The sequence below is a fragment of the Penicillium taxi genome (assembly GCF_028828555.1).
Source record: "Penicillium taxi strain IBT 34144 chromosome Unknown utg000002l_segment0_segment0, whole genome shotgun sequence".
Taxonomy (NCBI): Eukaryota; Fungi; Ascomycota; class Eurotiomycetes; order Eurotiales; family Aspergillaceae; genus Penicillium; species Penicillium taxi.
In genome coordinates, this window is record NW_026643204.1 from 1143530 (window position 1) to 1161345 (window position 17816).

The following is a 17816-nucleotide window of genomic DNA, read 5'->3' on the forward strand; positions in this document are numbered from 1 at the left end:
CGACGTCCTCTAGAGGGAGATTGGAGTCCTACAAACCCACCTATAGACCAATTTACAGGAGATATTACCTGAAACACAAGTAGTTGACTATTCATATCTATCTAATCAGGATACTAACAGTCCTATCCTCTCTCTCGATGCTCGATCAGTTCAACAACCTGACGCATTTACTAGAAAAAGCAACCAGTCTAGTATATCCAACAATGCCGAAAACCCATTTTTCGGCCGAAATTCTGGACTAAATATACCACGATACCCTACACCAATAGAACATGACTAGATTCCTAGGACATTCCTAGAAGACCTAATCGAGCCTAATATAACTAACAACACACCGAATTCACCAGATTCGCTAGACTTAGTGCTAAATCAAGGGGTGGGGGTGGCTCCTATAGAGCCAACTAAAGGGGATTCGCCCCTGTTTACTGCTTAAGATAGTGAACCATAATTCCGACAGATTGGTCTAGACTTAGACGAGTCGAACATTATCCCTAGTAAACATATTCGCCATCTAACCAAGAGAGATGATGCCTACTTTATATAGCTTATGCTGCGGCTAGACAAGGATCCAGATGAGCTTAAGACATAATCTAAAGCTTATTACCATACATTCTACACCAGAATGGTGCAGAAACCAGCGAGCCAGATATATAGAGACGACCTTCCACCACCTCCGAACATATTTAAGGAGGTAAAAGGGCATGCGTTTGAAGATATGTTTAATACTATAATACAAAAGGAGATCGATAGTCTTACTAAAAAGCACACATTCTCAGTCGTCCTAAGGCCAAACAATAGATCAAAGCAGATTCTGCCCTTGAAATAGGTATATGCTTATAAGTTTGATGAGAATGGTTTACTCCTGAAGTATAAAGCTCGTATCTATGTACGCGGAGATATGGAGTGGATATCTACTAAAGAGAAACGTTCAGCTACACTAGCCATCAAAACTATACGCATGCTATTCGTAATAATAGCTACATTCGATCTAGATGTATGTTAAAGAGATGCTGTCGCAGCTTTCCTGAACAGCTTCCTTAAAGATAAGGAGGTTTACATAGAGCTTCCCTCTGGCTTCAGGAGCACCAATGGCCAAGTTTGGCACCTCCATAAAGCACTATACGGATTACGCGTCTTACTAAAGCTCTGGCAGAAGGAGGCCTCTAGAGTCCTGTTAGGCCTAGGTCTTACATAGTTACTAGAGGATCCATATGTCTTTATAGGCGACGGAGTCATAATATTCTTCTATGTTGATGACTTCCTGATTACTAGCCATAAGATAAAAGCTTAATACACAAGGCAGCTTGAATCGGAACTCGAAAAAGCATGGGAACTGACTGATCACGGCGACGCAGAGTGGTTCCTGAACATACACATTATACGCGATCGTAAACAATGCAAGCTCTGGCTATGCTAGGACAGCTATATTGATAGTATGGCTGCCCGTTTCGGCCTAAATAACCGACCATCAGTGGCTACACCAATGCCAATTAAAGAACTCTTACCGTATAAAGGAACTGCGTCGCCTAATACGATCAAACTCTACCAGGAAAAGATTGGTTTAATATAGTATGCAGCTACTATAACCAGGCCTAATATAGCTAAACCAGCCACTAAACTGGCCCAATTCCTACAGAACCCAGGTCCGCAGCATTCTGCTGCGGCAGATAGGACAATCACTTATCTGTTCCACACCAAGAACAGAGCACTTAGATATAGTTTAGGACACTATTCTGATGACACCTCTAACCCTGATTTCGGCCGAAATAAGGATCAGACCAACGACGCAACCCACCAATCTATAGGCACATCGGCACTAACCATCGCCAGTGACGCATCTTATGGTGACCATAAAGACCATAAGAGCTCTATAGGCATGATATACATGCTCTTCGGCGGCCCTATAGATTAGAAGGCGTCTAAACAAAAGACGGTGACGACGTCCACTACCGAAGCAGAATTGCTTGGTTTATCGGACGCAGCCAAAACACTGGTATGGTGGAAGAGAGTACTAGTCCATGTTGGACTAGAAATGGAATACGACAATATAACTCTCGACTACGACAACCAGAGAACAGTTGATCTGCTCACTAAAGAGGGAGCATTTGAGACCAAGCTACATCACATAGACATACACCACAGCTGGCTACGCCAGGAGGTGCAGGAAGGACGTATTAAGATCAGATGGGTCCCAACAAAGCTTATGGTGGCAGATGGCTTCACGAAAATCTTGCCAAAACAGAGATTTGACGCCTGGATTCGTCTTCTCAATTTGGAAGATATAAGTGAACTGCTCTAATCTAGGGTCTTACCCCTAGATTCAGAGGATTTAGAGCATCAACTGCCTAAATCAGAATATAAACTACGTTTTTAGAGGGAATTGAGGCGATTCAACAGCCCAAATCGGCCCTGTGTTTAAGGCCAGTTTACACCTTGGAGGGGTGAAAACTGAAGGGGTGTGTCAAAGGCCCGATTCCATTTACAGTTAGTCTATTTTAGTCAGCATTGGAATCCCACAATGGGATTCCTCCATTCTACAATCTATACACATACACTCTTTGGTACGCATACTGCGTTCTCATTTGCCCACTAGAATCCACTATTCCTTGGTAGTCGACCTCCATTTGACATATAGTTGTTCCCCCGTGACTCGGGGGTCTGTTTGTTCCGTTCCGGGTTTATGGTATTGCATGATTGCAATATCCATGTTCCGACAGGAACTATGTTACTTATAAAGGAGTCTTGCCGAGTGGCGCCCAACCTGTCCGTCTAAAACCAACCCGTTTATCACATCCAGATTCATCGACATAGACTAGGTGATACGATCGAAAGTCCGACAGATTGTGCAGATAATAGTCTCGTAAGTCAGCATTCTGCTCCTTAGCGCGTTACCGTGCTATTTTTTTAGACCATCCTTCAGCGACAAGGGATCTTCTAATACTAGAGGTTATGACCATAATCTAGAACTCATCCCAGATGAAAATAGCCATCTCATCTAGGTAGAGATTAGGTTTCTCAGACAGGTGATCGCAGAGAGCTTCTATCATCAGTGGAGTGACGGTTCTTTTCCGGCCTATTCGAGTTTAGGGTGCGTAGATGCTTCCAAATTATCACAAGTTTCTGCGAATATTGATAATCGTTAGTTTGTTGCATTCAGCTTCTTCGGCCATCTGAGAGGTGGTGAAGGTCTGGCTCTCTATCATATCACGAATGAAATGAAGCTTTAAAGCAGGAAGCCTTGGAGCCATGTTGGTTAGATGGAGCCTGTATCAAATCCAAGAGGGCGTCGAGCGATAAATAGGAGGAGGGGGCAGTGGTAGCATACGTATGTATGGCTGTTTCGTGTAAATTACATTCTTTCACGTTTCGGATTAGTATTTAAAAATACAAAAACCATTCAAGAAAGCGGTCTAGAAGCGGAGTGGATACCCTATTACTATACTAGGAATAGCGCACTTCGGATTCTTTTCCGGGAATTAAGTCATAAGAGTGTTTTGGTATAACTGATTTCGAAAACTACTGTAACTAGAATACGACAATCATCCATTTAAAATGCCGAACCAAATCCGCGACATTTGCACCGTTGATACGGAATCATTTCCCTACATTTTCGAACAAAACATTTCAGTATTATTAAATGATGGAGGGATTGTTCGCTGCAATGTCTACCGGCCAAAGGATGGCAGCACATTAACTCGTTACCCCGTGCTGGTGACGTATGGGCCTTATGGGAAAGACATCCCGTATGAAAGGTAGGTGACTGTCTAATGAACACTCGCCCCCCCCCCCCCCCCCCCCAAACTAGGTGGGCCCAAGGCTAATAAGAAGATTGAAGTTTCAACAAGAAAAGCTTCATCGAAGTGAACCCCAATCACCAAACTCCGCATTCATCGTGGGAGACCCCGACTCCTGAATATTGGACGAAACACGGATACGTCGTGGTGCGCGCCGATGAGATTGGAAGCGGCCAGTCCCCCGGAACCCTCGATCCTCTTTCTGCAAAGAGCATTGACGGGTTTTGTGAAGTGATTGAATGGGCCTCGGAGCAGAGTTGGTCGACCGGCAAAGTTGGTCTACTAGGAATCAGCTACTTTGCTGCTACCCAATGGCAGGTCGCAGCGCGCAATCCCAGGGGCCTAGCTGCAGCAATCCCGTGGGAAGGGCTCTCGGACCTTTATCGAGAATCCTTTCGACATGGGGGCATCTTATCTAATAGCTTTCTTGGCCTCTGGTGGGCTCGTCAGGTAGCATCCAATCAGTATGGGTTGCCGGGCAAAGCTAGCAGGTGCTGGGGCCCCGACACTATCGAGGGTGATCTGCCGGAAGATGAGCTGAAAGCGAATCGGGTGAATCAGTTATTATTCGCTTCCGATAACCGTTATCGAGACAGCAAACCCTTCATTTCAGACTATAAACTCGAGGATATCAAGTGTCCAATTCTCAGTGTTGCGAACTGGGGCGGTATATTGCTTCATCTCAGAGGAAACGTGGAAGGTTTTACTCGCGCTGGCTCTGATCTGAAGTATCTTCGCTTTATCGTGGGGCGTCATGATTTGCCTTTCTACTACGAAGAAGAAGTTGAGCTTCAGCGAAGCTTTTTGGATGCATTCTTGTTGGGCGACGATCGACGTGGGTGGTCGAAGAAGGGCACCATACCTCCTGTGGACTTGATTCTTCGGAAGGGAGACGTTGGTTTCAACGATCCAGCAGCAGAAAAACACTTTCCACGAAGATTCGAGAAGGAATGGCCGATTGCAAGAACCGAGTATACACAGCTGTTTCTCGGCCCCGATGGAGAGATGGTCTCCACACAACCACATGTGACAACCCCCGTTCAGCAAAGCTACGAAGCACCTGGTGCGGGGCGGCCCTCAGATATGGCTTCATTTACCACAAAGCCATTCAAAGCAGCAACAGAGATCACTGGGCATATTGTCGCTCACCTCAATGTTTCCGTCACTCAATATCAAGGGGGTCCTGTTCCTTCTGATATAGACATATTTGTCAGCCTTCGACATATTTCCTCTCAGGGTACAGAGATTCTTTACACCGGTACAACTGGAGAAGGTGTACCAGTGACGAAAGGATTTCTCCGAGTCAGTCTACGAAATGTCAAGCCAGAGCATCCTCGACATCGGTCATGGCTCCCTCATCGGGATTATTACTCAACCGATATTCTGCCAGTCCTCCCTAACACAGTATACGGAGTGGATATTGAGCTTTGGCCCACGAATGTAGTGGTTGACCGCGGGGGTTGCTTGTCGCTAGAGATTAGCTCGGGAGACACTGCTGGCACTGGAATGTTTGGCCATAATGATCCAGTCGACAGGTAAGTCTTCAATAACTCCAATCGATATGCTTACACGAAGTCTGACAAACATCAAATGCAGAGCTGAGACCGTCTTCAAGATTGAGAATCACATTCACTTTGGCGATTCATACGTCAACTACATCACGATCCCAGTGATACCTTGAGCTTCTGTTCGAATGGAATCGAAGTCAGAGGAAAGCGATACGAAGATCAAACCCCAAAATTTAACTCAATAGTTCCACACTAGTACTCTTACTTCAGAGGTTCCCGCGTAACTAGCAGTGAGATATGGCCGAGATATTCTTGGACTGGACCTTTTCTGCGTTGTTGTTTGTCCCCAGCCATACTTTCAACAGCTTCGCTGCAATTTCCAGCAGATTTGGCTGAGCTTGAGCTGTTCCTTTATATGCAAGTGTCGTGTGAGCTACTTCTGGGGTATAGAGTAACTCGGAGAAGCGAATTGTGCTCTTCAATTGCTGTTGTGGCGGCTGTTGTTAGCATCTCCACAGCTTTATCCAACGCGGCTGTTGTAGTGGAAGGAGGCCGCGAATATTTCCTGCGCCATTCCAATTCTATGCCGGCCGGCCTTCTCACAAGGTCGTATGTTCTTTAATACCGTGTTTTGCTGTTTCCGAATGTACCATTCTGGGTACATAGCGCGGTAGTCCAAGCCCTACTGTTCCCAGGATAGATCGCATTCATGAGCCCTTCGGATCAGTTGGTTATTGTCTGATCGATGTTTGATGCTTTTACCTGGTTGGCTTAACAGAAAAGAGCCGTGTAGTGGCCCGTGGAAGACCGCCACGAAGATGAAAAGCCAATGACCATTATTCTGTTGGGGTTTAAACTGACACCACACAATTTGCAGTCGCAAACGAGCCCTTCCCATCTAACAGAGCAGGCAGGTTAATGTAGTATAAGCGAGAAGAATACCTGTAGCTACTAAATAAATGAGTCTCTCAGGCAAAAAGCAAAGTCAATTATATGTGTATGAGTCAGCCACCACTTGAATTGTCTAAACTTGCTTTCCGAATGTCGATAAATGAGATAACGAAAACCTGAATTAAATATGGGGTGGGTAATTGAGCCAGGTTGATTTGGTAGGCCCGTTGATTTCTCCCCCAATAAAGATGGCCCAAACGAACTGTTTTTTTTACGGTGCCCTGTTCAATAGTCTACAGAAACTCCAGATTTATATCTTAGGCTCAAGGTCAATATATTTTAAAGGAAATATGAGTAACGTGCCTTCAACTGTTACCACTCAGGCTCCATCGAAGCAAGTAGGAGCTTATCGTTGCCAGTGTCCACCTCATCCAAAGCGTCAGTCATGCAATATATTATGAAAGCTAGATCAAGTACCTATTTCAGTTCTTTCCAAAGTATGCTTGGGGAGATATCATTAATGCCGCCATTTTCTTTGACATATCGCTTCAATTTGACTTTTGGTATCAATAGGATAGATACCACGGTCCTTAAAACCATCCTGAACGATACGTGGGTGAATACTTCTTGTTGAAAAGGGTGAATGCCAAGGCCACGAGGCGATAAGGCCAACAAATTGGTGATAATTCTGAATTCGTTCCAAGGTCGAGAAGTTAGGTGGTATTAATGGAGAGGTACTTGTCTCGAAACCATACAGACAGGCGGGAATTGGATTTCTTCCAACAAAACCAATTATGGTAAGGAAGACAATAATCAGTCATAAGAGTCCGAATTTCTGCTTTGTCTCCATACAGATCCCCATTTTCGAAGGGTCCAAACAGCAAGTAAGCTTGTACCACCATCCACGAGGGCAATGAGCGTAAAAAGCCAGGAGTACCCAATCACCTCGACCAATGGCTGAAGGGCCGCAACGGCAGCTGCGGAGAGAGCACATCGTGTAATATTATTTGCAGCAGCTGCTGCGCCAGGACGTTGTGGGAAGATATCAACCAATAAGGCACTGAAAAGCTGCAACAGAACCGTACATTTTCCACCAATCAAAACTTGCAATATCAACGGAATGCTGGGGTGGACATGAAGCTGAACAGCCCATCCATAGCCAATCAAGAGAGCAATAGAAACCGCGAGGATGCTGAAAGAGCCGCGAGATCGAGCCTTTTCAAATGGGAACTGGCTTCGATCAAGTACGTCGCTTTCAGCCTCGTGTCCGATCTCTCGTGCGGTATGTTTGTAATTCCAATCCATGAGTCTTCCCGTGACAAGTCCCGCGAGAATGACTCCAACCCCCCCAGGAAGAAAGCAGAGGCCAACAAATAGGTCGTTGAACCCGTAGCTATTCCCGAAGATTATTGGAATGGATGTCTGAATACAGTACCATACTGCGTAGGGCGATGCGGCAATCCATAGGATTAAGAAGATGTCATAGTGGAATATGATTTTGAGAGAATCGAATGGGTTCGGTATGATCCATTTGCCCTTTCCTGTCCTGTTGGTGTTGATATCGGCCAGTTCACCTTGCTGTTCTTGTGTCGTGGGGTCGTTATTCAGTATATGAATGCCAATATTCAACTTGGCTCTTTTCTGGCTGAGTATGCTCCACCACGTCCTCCAGATAGCCCGTGGATACACAGCGCCATTACCAACGACTGTCCTTGCGGTCTCAGGTAATGCCCATCCAATCAATAGGAGAGAAGTACCTCCAAAGATAAGCAAAGCCCAAAAGCACCACATGGCATCGCCCGAGGCTAAGATAGCGCCACCAGCGATGACAGGTCCAACGCATGGACCTAGATTTGTCGATGTAAGCATAGGACCTAGAATTTTGCCACGTTCCGAATGAGGCGAGATGTCCGCGACAACGGCGTAGCCGAGCGACATCACGGCTGATCCCCCAATGCTTTGGAGCCCGCGCAATAAAAGCAAGGCGACATAATGAGATTTGTTGAGGGCGAGCCCGAGGCTGGCACAGGTATATATGGAGAATGTCATTAGAAAGACTGGACGGCGACCTAGGGTATCAGAAAGCGGGGCCCAAAAGGCGGGCGAGATTGCTTGGAAGATCACGTAAAATGTTATGGTGAGGTTGATGAGCTGGGTGGAGACATGGTACTGGTTGCTCAATAGATCTATTAGTGGGAAGTAAATTGTCGCTGTCAAAGAGGACGCGAGTGTAAGATATCCAAGCAGGTAGGTAAAGAAGCGTTTTTGATTGAGTGTGAAGATGGTGTATGGCTGCGTTGGCCGCAGGGACCGAGATATATCTTTATTTGACATGAGGAAGAAGGCGCTTCGCTGACAGTGTCACAACACATTCAACTTAACAATAGCGACCAGATCACTACATATATGTCCACTTAATTTGAGCTAATAACAAATGAGAGAAGCTACTTGTAGCTAATATGTACCTTTGTTTCCCCTGTAATGATAATAGTAGGCCGTGAGCGTTTCTCCGGCCAACCCCTCTTCTACTGGGTATAATACTACGTGTGATGACCCTAAGGATTGAACTTGCAATTTAATTACCCCTTGTCGGACCAGTTTGCCACCTCAAGCCAGGTTTTATCTGATTTCTGAGCCTGGCTATGTGTATAGTATCATGGTGAAAGTTTGGGTTGGTAAAAGTCGTAACCCCCACTCCAGGTTCTGCCACTACCTCCAAGGATATCTTCCCCTCATTTCTTCTTTCTGTTATCATACTCAACCCGAACAAAAGAATGGCGGTGGAACGCAGCCAGCGTACGATATGTCAACTGCCTCCGTGCATTCTAGAACGTACGTTGTGTTAGAACGGTTCTGCAAACAAATAAATTTTCGGTGTCTCCATAGTAACGATTTCCTTCAGATCTGCCAGTCACTGGCAGCACGGTAGTCGATGTGACGCAGCATGGTAAATCCCATTATGGACGCACTGCACGTGTCACAGTCCAAATTCCATCAGGGTTGTATGTCAGTTATTTTTTGAAGGTAGGGAAAGACAGTACCATCCAATGGCCCCCCAGTGATACTCTTCGTAGAAACAAGCTGAGCAACTCATTAGGTCTTAGAAGGTAAACTTGGAATGATGACCTGCCGAGGCGAGTTTGAGTCCCTCAAGTCAATCTACTCAGTGTGCAAAAATGTCCCAGAACCGCTTGCATGGGGCCTGTACACCGAAGACAACATTGAATACTCTTTTCTTCTCGTTGAATTCTTGGTCATCCAGAAGCAGGTATGACTTAATCCAGGGTTTCTTTTTCCACAGTTGAGTTCACATAGATAATGATTCTGCTCTAGCCTGCTGATGCAAAAGGCCTGGCCAGTGCCCTGGCTGACCTGCACTTCAAGTCTGAATCCCCAACTGGCAAGTTTGGGTTCCATGTGGCCACATGTCATACCCTCAATATTCAGGCTGTCAATATTTGGACTAATTCATGGTGCGAACTATTCTCCAGCCATCTTTCACGCATCCTCTCCCATGCTAAGGTCGGGTTTATGTGGCCAGAGTTCGATCGGCTGGGGGAACTAGTTCTTTCCAATGTAGTCCCTGCCCTACTTTTACCACTGCAGGCGGATGGACGCTCAATCAAACCCTGTCTTGTCCATGGGGACTGCTGGGATGGAAATACCGCGACCGGAGAAGACGGTCAAGCTTTCTTTTTTGACGTTGCGTCTTTCTATGCACACAATGAATATGACCTGGGGGATTGGAGGGCACCTAGGCATGTGCTTAGTGACCCAGTCTATACAGATGCTTATAAAGCACTCATTCCCGTATCTGAGCCAGGTGAGTGCCTAGAAAAGTTTCCACCACAATGAAAGACAAAAGACATTGACAAATTATCTTCTTGGTTCTTCAAAGCCAAAGATTGGGATAATCGAAATCTGCTTTACTCATTGACATGGAACATATGCAATGCCTTATTTGTGCCTCATTCTACACAAAAGCCCCAGTGAGTCTATCTTCTCTATAGTGCTGGTCAGTGTTGCAAATTGGCTAATTTGAAATTTTTCATCATTTCAAATAGAGTTTTCAACGACATGCTAACTCTCTGCGAGAATATTTGTTTGCATGATCTCAATCTACTGTTGAACTCAGAAAGGAAAAATAACATTGATGGTTTGCTAACGCTTGATTGCGAGAGTTGAGCCATTATATGTCTCGTCTCAGGATGAGGGGCGTAATGGCTAGCCCGTCCTGACAGCCAAGCTAAGCCTTCTAGAACCATTGAACATGCCTTGCTCTGTGTATTCAAGACCCCGCTTTATAACGACAAGCTCATCTAGTTTAACAAATATGATCTCACCTCCACGCCCTAAACCAAGTAGCAACTGACCCACGGAACCCATCCAATCGTTGGGAAAAAAGAAGTGTCGTATTGCAGGCTGCCCCGTATTTTCCATATTTATGGAGCATACCCAGTGTTCAGTGTCTAGGTATATTATACGCTCGTCAAGTGCCCCGATCATAGCCTCGAATCTTGATGATGTGGCGTCAAAGCTGTGCACAGGGCATTGAATTGACTTGTCAGAGTTGAAATCTCTAAAATCCCACACGTTGATTTGCAACTCAGAGACCTGACCGGAAAAGACATTTTTCGTTATCGTGACAAAGAAACGGGGGTGTTGTAGGGGAATTACACGTTCAATCAGCGTCGATTCTTGGGGAAAAGTGTCCGGAGGCACATCGCCGATGCATTCAAGAGAGATCCACTTGTACGCCACAGTTACCATGTGCGTCACAAGGATTAGATTATTCGGATCTATGGCGCTCTGGATCCAAAATCGTTTTCCTATAACCTTGTTGCGAACGAGAGGAGTCTTATCCTCCGAGGGAGCTAGGTCCCAAAGAGTGTCCTCGGATTCGGTTGCCACAAGAAGCCTGGAGTTCTTGTTACATGTGAGAACCTGATGTATGCTTGTGCCTATGCGTATGTCCAGAAATGGGTTCTGGACAAGCCAGCTCGATCCAGGCCGTCGTATAAGTCTCCTGCTCACCACATGACTGCCACAGTCCGCGCAGGTGAGAATACCCTCGTCGAAATGCAGGAAGGTTATTGAGACCCCTTGAGTCTGTACAAACAGCTGCTGGCTCTGATGCTCAGAGCCGAGGTCATAGACATGCACAGATCCATCATCTTTTCCGCAAAAAACAATAGAGGCAGATTGGACGCAAATAATCGCCGTGATCTTCACTGTTTCTGAGATTTTGTAGTCTATCTCTTGAGGATTTGTTGAAATGGATGCCGTGTCACTATTTATTTCGTCCATTTCCTGTCTCTGTAACACAGCAGGGTCCCAGATCCGACATTGATGGGCGCGACCGTCGAGAAGTCGATTATTGTCCAAAGTAAAGGCTAGAGCTTCAGATCCAGACTGATTGTCGTTGAAATTGAGCTGGTATATCATTTTAAGAGTTTCAATGTCGTATAGCTGAATCGTGCCCTGTGAGTCGGCAGTTGCTAGTGTGCGGCCGTCTGGGGAGCATGCCAGAACGTGAGCATTCACATCCCGTAGAGCGCCTCGAACTCGACCGGAGGAGGTATCGTACACCACCAGATCTCCATCCGAGTAGGCCGCAATGAGGGTGTTCGCGTCGATGGCAGGACTGAATGCTAGGGCCCAAACCGTAGTACTTCCGTCGGCTCCTTTCGACGACTCGTATAGATAAGACCCAGTCTCCTTTTCGTATATATCGTGCATTCTTTCCAGCTCAAAGTCCCACAAAATTAGATCTTCCCCACGATACATCACAGCCAGGAGCTTTTGGTTAGGGCAGAATGCTGCTCCCGTCGGTTGTCTACGTTGATAATTGCCCTTCTCGAAATCCAGCGTCCAATTGATTGGCTCGTCCTGGCATGTGCCACCGTTTTGAATATCCCAGTGAACAAGCTGGTTGTTCCTCAGCGCACCAAGCAGCAAACTATCGTTTTCTAAGAATGTCATGGCGATGCACAGAGTCGAAATAGGCAGCGTACACATGAGAGAACAAGAATCTAAATCCCAAACAGATATAGACTTGGCACCAGCCGATGCCAAGTAATTTCGACTCTCTCCAAACGTCAATTTCAACACCGCACCTTTTTGTTGGATAAAATTGTATTCTTGGCATGTGAAACTGTCGTAAACAATGATGCGCCCATTGGCCATGCCAATGGCCAGGTACTTGTTCGATGTTGCCATGCTCATAAGTTTCTCCGAATTGGGGTACGAGATGATGGACAGGCAGTCGTCCCATGCGTGAGATGACAAGCCATGCACGGATAGTCCTCTGGGAGATGAACCAAACAGTTTGCGCAGAGTAGAATCTCGGGGACAAAGAGCAGGGACAAGATGGTGAATTGATAACGGATAAAGAGAGAGTTGATGCCCAAATCTAGTTACCAGATGAACCATATCATTTCCCCATTCCTGGATGAGCCGAAGATCTTTTTTGAGACCCATTGGAGGCGTATGTCTAGAACGGCGGGCGAATAGATTGTCAATAGCTTTCCCTGCGTGAAACACAAGCTGCAATTCTCCATGCCTAGCAAGGTACTCAATCCAGCCCAGAATATTGGGCGACATGAGAAATTTAGAAAGAGCAAGAAAGACATCATTATCTGTTGAAATAACCAGAGGCAAATGCTTGAAGACGAATCTGCATGCGTAGTCTGCGAACGGGGACCTTTTCTCAGCTTCTGTGGATAGACTCAGTTTTCTTGACCGCGGAGGCTTCATTTCGCTGCTAGAGAGATATTGAAGGCACACCAGAGTAAGATGTCTGTGTGCATCTGACCTTTCAATTCTCAACTCCCGAACAGTATTTTGACGTAGGAGAAAATCTCGAGCTGTGGAGTGGATCAGTCGAACCGTTCTCTGGCTGTCAACGTAGGCAACGTTGCGACAGCACGTGTTGATGGAGCGCTCAACATCGTTTATCTTATCATTGAGGCCAATCTCAATGGCCCGGTGTATTTCATCTATTGAGAGTGGCCGGAATGCACATGCTGTCCATGTAAGGATGGCCTTTGCAAGATCCTTCCCGAACCGAGCGTCCGCAATATCTATTAAAATCTTGTGATAAAGATTATCCATACCATCGGAGTTGCTCGCTAATACTCTCCGAATATCTGCAGACGTGTTGGCTTGCTGGAGCTCTTTTAAGACTAGGCCAACCCAGAGAAAGCAACCGTTAGATGTCTCGGCAATGTCTTTCGCCATCGCCATCTTTTTTTCATCGCTCCTCTGGGGCAGGAAGTTCACATGGGCTCTCAGAAGTAGTGATATATCTTCCTTCGTGTCTCTTTCTTCGATCACTTCCGAAACGATTTCAACTGTAGGATTTGTCAAATTCATAGACATCATAGGATGCCGAGAAGTGACCAAGATAGACAACGGCCATAGCTCCTGGGCCTTCGCCAAGAAAGACATAAGTTCGGTGCCTGCCTTACACTCATCCAAAGCATCGATAATCCAATATTGTTGCTTCATCAGAGGAACTTTGAACAAGCCACGTAGATAAAGCCTTTGCCAAACGGGATTATGGTCAGCCTTGCTTATCGCCGCGTCCTGCCATGTCGCAGCGACGTCGAGTACGGTAGATAAAATATCGCCGTGTAGCTGAGCCATCTGCCAGGCTAAAGATCTTAGGAAAGAGCTTATGGTGACTTTTGATTTGTCCTCGTCTTTGAAGAAGAAGAAACAACAATCCCGCCCATGGTTCCGTAGGTGATTGATGATGTGGCTGGTCAAAACGGTCTTTCCTGCACCTGGTCGCCCTCGCAGCCAAAGAAGTTGGGAACGTGCAGAATTAAGCCACCGCCCGAACGAGGGTTTGCGAATAAACCACTCACAAGAGCCTGGAATCCGAGCATTATCTTGGCTCATCAGGTCACCTTCCGGAGCTTCAGAAAAACTCAAGAATTTATTCAACTCCTCTAAGCGACCACCTTCCCTCACCTTCCCTTTCGAGATTTGGGACCCTCGTTTGCTATCGATATATGCTGCAAGCGAGTTCCTAACTGTTAAGAAGGATGGGTCATTTGGAGACGCAAAGCGGGCGACATCCCGGTGATTTGCGTTGAGATACATCTTCCTTTCGTTGACGTAGTTCATCACCGCAGAGCTTTTGTCCACAATCAACCCTCGTCCAAAGACAAAATTCATCGGTTTATTTTCGTAGAATGAAAAAAGTTGAAGTTCACGACAAAGCTGGGGGAATTCTTCGTTGATCGATGCCAAGGCTGGCGATCCTGGAAAAAGGTCCTGTACAAAAGCCCGTGTTCCCGAGACTACCTGTAAAATCCGACTAAGGGTCTGCGCAAGATCGGCTCCTTGGTGTGGTGTTGCGAGGAAAAAGATGGCACAGACTCTGCGAGCAAGCGGCTTCATTTCTTCACTGCTGTGGGCGGAGATGAACGCTTTCTTAATGACCAATCCGCCCATGCTGTGCCCAACGAAGACTAATGGGACCTGAAAGATGCATGGCAGTTAGCGTGTTCAATAGGAATGGCTGGATTTCATCCCAATAATACATACCTTGCTATCTCTCGTGATGACTGGTGAATCATGTATAGCATACAGCAGAGATCGTGCAAAGTCCGGGATATTGAGAAATGATTCCTGGTTAAAGGCAGATGCATATCCAAACGTGTGAATTCGCACATCCTCGAAGGCCTGGTCCTTGGAAAGCCACTCCTGAGGCCAGAATAATGATGACTCGCCATTCTTAGTCCATGTACTGTAAGAGCCCCCATTGACTCCATGAACAAATATCAAGTCCACCACAATGTCCTCAGGAGGACTGTACAGAGTGGTCAGACCGATTGGACCCTTGATACCGCCTTGTTGATCAGAAGAGTCTAGAGTATCCTTCCGGGTGAGGGTGCGACTAAGGAGAGACTTCGTAGTGGTGATGGACGCGAGTGACGTGCGTCTATTTCCAGATTCTGATGCCATTTTATTTAATTGCAACCATATAGTCTCACATTTCTGAACCAGAGGCAGAATGTTGGGTTTTGTCCCCCGTGGCTATCATTTCAACAGAGGGTGCTCTTGGCCGTTCATTCTGGACCTTGCAGGGATTAATCTGACATTCACCCGGGTGAATTATCCTTCTGCACGAAGCCCATTGAGGCAAGATGTTCATTCCAGTTATTCTGCCTACAGGCATCGAACACGTCACGGCGACTTGCAAGTCTGAACCTAGGCTTCCTTTCGAAAGAAAAGGCAAGTAATCTCGTGTCGGAACTTTGCCCTGTCTTCTAACGTTGAGTTTTTGGTTTATGATTTTTTCCTCCCCTTGGAGACTTGAAAGAGAGGACACCTTCGCTACCTGATTATATATTTTACTCCTTTCACGGTGATACATAATATGCCACTGAATTCGACTCGTCTGTCAAAACTGCAGCCGCGGGTTATTCCGGAAGAAAAGGGTCTTGGCGACTGAGGTGCGTCCATGTCCACCAATATTGTCACGTTATTCAGTGCCACCGACCCCGCTTGAGGCTTAAAAACAGTGGTCACGCTACAGGCGCGAGGACTGTGCATCATGATGGGAGACTACAAGCGACGAAATAACAAGCAATCCTCCGGCTATTATGCATGATGGCTTGAGTTATAAAGAAATCTTGATCCTAGAAGCAGCTGTATATCAATAAAGAATTATCACCCAAGCAAAAACTCATACACACCTACATAATGGTCGACCGTTCGATCTGGGACGAGGAAGTCGCAGTACCTGAAGATGTAGTATCGTTTGTGGATGATAATGTGTTGAAGGGTAAGACATCTACCTTGTTAGCATTTTTTTTCACTTAGCTGATCAATATTGGCTCTTTTGATATAGAAATTCCGAAAGGTATAACCTTGGTTAGCATCTCTCAATACGGTGCCTCTTACTGGACACGGACAGCCCAAATTATAGGTACTGACTGTACCGGGACTGAGAACTCGTTTTTTTTAAAGGTGAGTAGCATGGATAAGTTTATTGACGTCGAGTTTTAACTAGTTCTGCAATCAAATAGGTTGCGCAGGGTGTAGTCGGCAAAGGGATGATGTACGGCGAGTTCCATTCCATGACAGCCATTTATAATGCTATACCTGGTATTTCCCCAAAGCCATTAGGGCATGGGACCTACGAGAGCGATCCTGACACTCACTTCTTTCTTTGCCAATTTCACGCCATGACTGATGGCATTCCAAACGTGAAAGATTTGTCTCTCGCGGTGGCCAAATTGCATGAGCTGGGAACCTCCCCGAACGGGAAATTCGGGTTCCCCGTGATAACCTTCCAAGGAAGACTTCCTCAGGACACTTTCGAGTGTGATACATGGGAAGAATCCTTTTCGAAGGGTATCGAGCTATTTTTTCAAGCCGAGGAAGAAGCTCAAGGTTTCGACGAGGAGATGGCCGCTCTCAGGAAAGGAATTATGGAGAAAGTCATTCCTCGACTTTTACGACCCCTGGAAACTGGTGGAAACAAGATCGAGCCATGTTTGGTTCACGGAGATTTGTGGGATGGGAATACGTCTGTAGATGCTGAGACTGGATATCCCCTTATCTTTGACGCTTGTTCATCGTACGCGCATCATGAATGTGAGTTTCATGACGGATTCCTACGCAGAAAAAGGCTTGAGTTAACAACTTCTCCTGAACCACAGATGATCTGGCCCCGTGGAGACCTGTGAGACACAAGATTGGAAAGCCGTATGTGCAGGAGTATCTCAAATTGTATGCCAAATCCGAACCGACGGCAGATTTCGATGATCGAAATGCATTGTACTGCGTGTGAGTCAAGAACTTAGGCCTTTATATTGAGACAAATGGTTGGAATGAACTGACTGAATGGCAACCATAGAAGATTTAATCTATGTTCGTCGGCATTATACCCTGGAAACCTCCGATTCAGGAATCTGTAAGTATTCCTGGGATCCCTCGCCATGACATTTTAGCACTAACTAGGCTCCAAGTGTAAAAGAAGAAATGCGCGATCTAGTGAATAAGTTCTCACTAGGGTATGAATGCTACAGCAAGACAGAGATGGAAGTTGGCTTGCAGGTAAATGACATAAATGACGAGAAGTGATATCCATAGTGAATTGATGAAATGATATTAACTCCTGAAATCCCGCTATGATCTTGTAATAAGTAAATCGATAAAATATGAGGAAAACGCCTGCGTCCCTAGTCATTGTAGTCTGACTGCCGTGAACCATCCTTATTGACAGCATGCAGACCATACAATGTATTCAAATTGTCGAGGTGACCTACACTCGCGTATGGGGGAATGGTTGCACCACACGTAAACCACAAATAACACTTATCTTTCTTTAATACATCCACTATAACCACAATCACTATGCCAAAGGTCACTCAAACAGATTATCTGTGTCCACGGGTATAATTGAGACCTGCGTAGAAGCTGAACGACAAAAAAACATCTAATATCGCACAAGTTGTCCATGATTGTGGGTTCCCATATCGGACCGTCTATGAGGCCGGCAGATGGCTCCTTTTTCTAAATTTGCCGACTTGGACTGTGAAGCAGGAAGACCAAATGACGCAGAAGCAGTCATTACAAGAGAAATGGAGATATTCTATACCCA

At 45.9% G+C, this 17816-nt stretch overlaps 5 protein-coding genes across 5 annotated transcripts; 3 read left to right on the top strand and 2 right to left on the bottom strand.

The window, feature by feature from the left end:
• Positions 1 to 3552: 3552 nt before the first annotated feature.
• On the top strand, positions 3553 to 5475 carry N7495_002358 (CocE/NonD family hydrolase; the record flags this gene model as incomplete). The annotated part of the gene is made up of 3 exons (XM_057205027.1): positions 3553 to 3752; positions 3836 to 5329; positions 5391 to 5475. The coding sequence occupies 3 exons, from the start codon at positions 3553 to 3555 to the stop codon at positions 5473 to 5475; spliced, it is 1779 nt and encodes a 592-aa protein (XP_057065634.1).
• Positions 5476 to 7006: 1531 nt separating this feature from the next.
• On the bottom strand, positions 7007 to 8527 carry N7495_002359 (uncharacterized protein; the record flags this gene model as incomplete). The annotated part of the gene is made up of 1 exon (XM_057205028.1): positions 7007 to 8527. One exon carries the CDS (start codon positions 8525 to 8527, stop codon positions 7007 to 7009), a length of 1521 nt encoding a protein of 506 aa, XP_057065635.1.
• Positions 8528 to 9311: 784 nt separating this feature from the next.
• On the top strand, positions 9312 to 10048 carry N7495_002360 (uncharacterized protein; the record flags this gene model as incomplete). The annotated part of the gene is made up of 2 exons (XM_057205029.1): positions 9312 to 9461; positions 9527 to 10048. 2 exons carry the CDS (start codon positions 9312 to 9314, stop codon positions 10046 to 10048), a joined length of 672 nt encoding a protein of 223 aa, XP_057065636.1.
• A 369-nt stretch (positions 10049 to 10417) lies between these two features.
• N7495_002361 (uncharacterized protein) lies at positions 10418 to 15169 on the bottom strand (the record flags this gene model as incomplete). The annotated part of the gene is made up of 2 exons (XM_057205030.1): positions 10418 to 14683; positions 14750 to 15169. 2 exons carry the CDS (start codon positions 15167 to 15169, stop codon positions 10418 to 10420), a joined length of 4686 nt encoding a protein of 1561 aa, XP_057065637.1.
• Positions 15170 to 15910: 741 nt separating this feature from the next.
• Positions 15911 to 17296, top strand: N7495_002362 (Fructosamine/Ketosamine-3-kinase; the record flags this gene model as incomplete). The annotated part of the gene is made up of 6 exons (XM_057205031.1): positions 15911 to 15992; positions 16059 to 16177; positions 16237 to 16807; positions 16873 to 16999; positions 17070 to 17126; positions 17182 to 17296. The coding sequence occupies 6 exons, from the start codon at positions 15911 to 15913 to the stop codon at positions 17294 to 17296; spliced, it is 1071 nt and encodes a 356-aa protein (XP_057065638.1).
• Positions 17297 to 17816: the final 520 nt, after the last annotated feature.